This window comes from Elephantulus edwardii, unplaced genomic scaffold, assembly GCF_000299155.1.
Source record: "Elephantulus edwardii isolate Elephantulus edwardi_28Jun2011 unplaced genomic scaffold, EleEdw1.0 scaffold00044, whole genome shotgun sequence".
NCBI classification, from domain to species: domain Eukaryota; kingdom Metazoa; phylum Chordata; class Mammalia; order Macroscelidea; family Macroscelididae; genus Elephantulus; species Elephantulus edwardii.
This window is the reverse complement of record NW_006399794.1, coordinates 10,056,176-10,061,325: the sequence shown is the minus strand read 5'-3', so window position 1 is coordinate 10,061,325 and position 5,150 is coordinate 10,056,176. Positions and strand designations below refer to the sequence as shown.

The window sequence follows — 5,150 nt, the reverse complement described above, 5'->3', positions numbered from 1 at the left end:
TGCAACAATGAATGAATGAAAACCCAAAATCTCTGTAAATGTTCATTAAAACTAATAAAATTTAATAATAATAATAAAAAAGTTAAAAAAGAGGGCAAAAGTTCATCCAATCAGAGCTAGGAGATGTATATCTTACCCTTATAAGGAAGATGTACCAATGCCTTAGAAAGCTGACCTGGGTAGTCTGAATTACCTCCAAAGTAACCTATTTAGCAATTAGGTGAGCAGAGATTGAATACATAAACAGTGACATCACAAGTCTCCAGTACCATCATTTCATCTGTCCAAATGCCACTCACCTGTGTTGTATAAAGCCTGCCCTGGGAGGAAGTAGATTGGCTATGTGAGCACCCAATCCTTCATATCCTTTCGACCTCTCCACTCCACTCCTTTCCTTTCAGAGAATATTCATTCCTCTCTTTAGAAAGTATGGCCTTTACTTTCTCTTTGATTAATAAATTACCTATGCTTTCACCTCTGCTCTTGTCCCTTTGCCTTCCTTTTGAGCAAGTCGGATATCGTTGACATTGCTGGTTGTTGAGTCTGTAGGGCCCTGGTCACCATAACACTATGCAGAGAATCTTTTTTTTTTTTAAATAATTTTGATGAACATTTACAGAGATTTTGGATTTCCGTTCATTCATTGCTGCACTTCTCTCCCCGCCCAGCCCTCCGCCCCCCCCCCCCCCCCACCTCAGTTCGCTCCTCTCTTTCAAAAGTAAAAGAAACACTCCCTCCCTGGTACACAATCCCCCCGCACCCCTCCCCCTGCCCCAAGTACATTCCACTATGCAACCTTAATTGTGGACTCTTGTGACCATAATACCCTGCAGCGAATCATTTAAGAGCCACTGAAATTACTGCGTATGCCCTCTTAACTCCGTGGCCACACCTTCCTTCCTGTTGATTCCCACCTGGCTCAGTTCTTTGTCCAGGCTATTTTATTTTCATATGAATGAATATGAATCTGGAAACCAGGATGATTTTGTGATAATTTCTTTTAAATGAGGCATATGATGAACTATCACAGAAATCATTCTTATTTTATTTCCTTGTTACTGCCATCAGAAATGCATCTTTTAGGAAAAAATATTTTTATCATTCTCATTTATCCTGCTCCCACCTGCTGTGGGGGCTGGAAGGCCCAGTGTCTTTAACGCGTATTAGTGAGGAATTTTAAGAAGTTGTGTAATGAAGAATGTGGGAGCTCTGGTGTGCTGGTGAGTAAGGAGTTGCACTGCCAATCCAAGGGCGCGTGTATCAAATCTACTAGTTACTCTACAGGAGAATGACAGAAACTTTCCTCCTGTACAATTTACAACCTCAACCTTTGAAAACTGGCTGCTGAGTCAGTCATGAGTTGGTTTTGACTCAACAGTACATAACAACAACGAAGAATTTGCAAAATTTTACCTCATACCATGTTTATTGTATCAATAAATTTTACCTTAATTCTACAAAGTTCTTCCAAACCCAATGTACTTAGTAATTGCACATAAATGCATTTTGTACATCATGCCTGCTACAAAAAGGTAGGGTTGACTTGTAGCTGGACATGACAGCCATAGGATTATCTGCATTATTGTCTTAACTGATACTACCCTTTGGTCCAGATAAACATGAAATTCACTAGCTAGTGATTTATCATGTGCTGTTTAAAGTCTGAACCTCCCCCTGTGTGTATCCTGTTCTAACATATCTACAATGTTTACTGAATTGTCTAAGTTGCACCTGTTGCAATCAATTATGCAATCTAACTTTAGCTATTCAACCATCACAGTCTCAAAAACACTTCAGTCAACTTGTGCCTACCTTCCTTGAAGCCCAGATATCGTTGTATAAAGTGACTCATAAATCAAAACTGAAATGCATCCCCTGGTACTGAAAAAGAGTTCTGGGAGCTCTACCTGGGTTTTCTGACTTCTGTTTACCTGCACCTTCTTTCCTGCTGCACTTTTCACTGACTTTTATTTAGCTCTAAGTGTTTAAATGAGTGTGTCTTGTCGAATCTCTTAAATATTCTGAAATAGCTAACCCTAGTTTATTGGTGTAGTTGCTATTCCAAAATTTATAAAGCATAAGATCGAGTGTGGAGTATTGTGTTTTATTATTTCCCTACCCTGGGATAGTGTCATAATTCAGGAGATCTATTATGCCACAAATTGTTATTCTCACTTAGAAATCAACTGCCGAGAATTTTGTGATATAGTTATTTTGGGCCAAATTAGAGTGACAGTGGTGATAGACAATTGGGGCGGGAACAAAAACCCAATATATGGATATCTAAATCAGTTTAAAAATCTAAAAAGCTCTTCAGCTGTAATAAAGGCTTCATACTTACTTTCACTCTTCTTCTTTCTTGTTATCTCTCTCTCTCTCTCTCTCTCTCTCACACACACACACACACACACATATTCCATCCCTCTAGGCTTGGGGCAAGTAACTTTTGAGTAAAACAAGGTCCATAGTTCTTGAGAAAGCACTGGAAATGGTTTTGTGAATAATTACCTCACAGTAAAAGCACTCCACTTCATCAATAAGAATTTGTGGGAAAGAGCTAATAAAATGCTTAGCCCTATACCACTCCTTAATCACAATCAATGAATTCTGTTTAATAAGCATATATTTCAGTACTTGAGTTACATTGACATGTTTTCCCATATATCTTGATTTAGTATCTTTTACAAAAACACAATACTCATTTTTTTTAGAAAATGTGAATTTAATCAAGGGAGCAATATTTTCCAAGAAAATATGATGTGTTTAACATTATATTCTATAGAACATTTAATTCAAAATATGATGACATTTAAATTTACCTCTTTTAAGAACTGACTCAAAGAAAAAAATAATGAATATTATTCCCAAATCAAGTGCTCAGAGTCATGCTTCCTTAACAACAAAGATCGTCACCACTCGATCTCGGATCTGTTTGGTTTTGACTCCATAAATAATGGGGTTAAGGGCAGGAGGAATGATCACATATAAATTTGCCAGGAGGATGTGTATATAACGTGGAATATTGTGGCCAAATCTATGAGTCATAAATGAGAAAAAGGCTGGAGTGAAGAAAGCTAGGATGACACATACATGGGAACCACATGTATTGAGAGCTTTGAGTCTAGCTTCCCTGGATGGGAGCTTGAAGACAGCATGCAAAATCTTCACATAGGAAATAGCAATCAAAATAACATCCAAAAGAATCATAGAAATAAGAACTAATCCAAATAATATGTTGACTTTTATACTGACACAGGCCAGCCGGGCAATGCCCATGTGCTCACAGTACGTGTGGGGGATAATATTATGTCCACAAAATGAAAGCCTCAAAAGGAGAAATACCAGTGGAAAGACCAAAACAAAATTTTTCACCATTCCTACTCCAACAATAATACAAATTGTTTTGCTAGTCAGGATTGTGTTGTACCTGAGGGGGTAACAAATGGCCACGTAGCGGTCCAAGGCCATGGCAACAAGCATGAATGTTTCAATGCCTGTAAACAGGTGTATGAAGAACATTTGAGTCAAGCAACCACCAAAGGCAATCTCATTGAGGCCAAACCAGAAGATGCCAAGCATTTTGGGGATGGTGGCAGTAGACAGCCCCAGGTCAGTCATAGCCAACATGGCCAATAAGTAGAACATGGGCTGGTGGAGGCTGCGCTCAGTCTGGATCACAAAGAGGATGACGAAATTTCCCAGTAGGGCAACCAGGTACACTGCACCAAATGGGAAGCCAAGCCAGACATGTATGTTTTCCAGTCCCGGGATTCCCAACATCAGGAAGGATAAGGGGTGAACACATGAGCTATTGTCTGAAGACATAGTGTCAAGGGCCTCTGAGAATCATATTTGTTTGAAGGACTATTTAGTTCCATACAAGGCTTTCTTCCAATGCTTCCTCAATACTGCTAATGCAAAGTAAGAACAAAAGAGAACAACGGAATTTGTGCATTATCTCTGAGAGTCCAGAGAAATAGTATATCTTCCCCTTTGTTTTGTTTTCTTTCCTTTTCGTCGATTCAGATGGCAAGTGAAGAATATTCCTTAAAGAATGAGTGCATATTTAGAATTGGAACACATTATCTCTGTATTAAGTTAGAAGATAAACAAAGCTACTTGGCATAACATTCTAGGTTAGGCCCTAAATCTTTAAAATATTTCATTATAAATTAAGGGTTGGACAATGACTAAGGATCGCAGAAGAAGAATCAATGCCTTCAAATTGTGGTGGAGAAGAGTCTTGAACATACCATGGGCTACCAATAAAACAAATAGGTCTGTCTCGGAGAGGGTGAAAACAAGTTTCTCCTTGGAGGCTAGGATTTTGAAGTTCCATCTTTGAGCATGTGGCCAGGAGAGATCTGTCCCTGAAGAAGGACATCATGCAGACTGACAGTGCAGGAGAGGAAGACCATTGATGAGATGAATTGATACAGTGATGGCACAATGAGGATTGGTGTGTCAGAATTAGTGAGACTGGCTCATGACAGGGCGGGGTTCAGAGCTGCTGTGTATCAGGACACTATGGGTCACAGATGACTTAATGACATATAAAAATAACAACAACAACAATAAATTAAGAGACAATGCATACATCTGCATCCTGTTGATAACTGATTCTATGGTAGAAGCATATCTAGTAATGGGGATTTCAGAAGCACTCTTAGGATAATTTATTAAAAAATATGAAACCATATGTCCCTGGGTACTTTCACATATAATTAGTGGGCCTCTATTTCTACTACTTAATATATACTTTTAGGGAGTTATGGTGGCCTAGGCCATAGGCAACTGCTAACCCTCAGTGGTGCCTTTCTGGTGCTTTGAGACCACAAGCAACTCCATGGGAGAAAAATGGGCAATCCCTTCTCATGTGCTTCACAGCCTCAGAAAATCTGTGGGAGAGTCAGCTATGAATAAGTTTTGATTCAACAAAAATGAGTTAGAGTAATACATATTTTCAACCTCAATCTACTTAAAAGTAACTTTCAAAACCATTTAATATTTTTCTCAGCATAACATCGGCAAAGTAAAGGAAGACACTGAGAAATATATAGAATAAAAGACAACAATGAACAATTCTGGATATAATAATAATAACAAACAATAATCTACAAATGTATATATAGCCTAGCAAGTAAATTGAA

At 38.4% G+C, this 5,150-nt stretch overlaps 1 protein-coding gene across 1 annotated transcript; it reads right to left on the bottom strand.

The window, feature by feature from the left end:
• Positions 1–2,883: 2,883 nt before the first annotated feature.
• LOC102867268 (olfactory receptor 52E8-like) lies at positions 2,884–3,825 on the bottom strand. Its single transcript, XM_006885644.1, has one exon. The coding sequence runs from the start codon at positions 3,823–3,825 to the stop codon at positions 2,884–2,886; it is 942 nt and encodes a 313-aa protein (XP_006885706.1).
• Between the last annotated feature and the right edge of the window lie 1,325 nt (positions 3,826–5,150).

Excerpts from the sequence above, each read along its gene's own strand:
- LOC102867268 (XM_006885644.1), bottom strand. The coding sequence starts at position 3,825 with ATGTCTTCAGACAATAGCTCATGTGTTCACCCCTTATCCTTCCTGATG.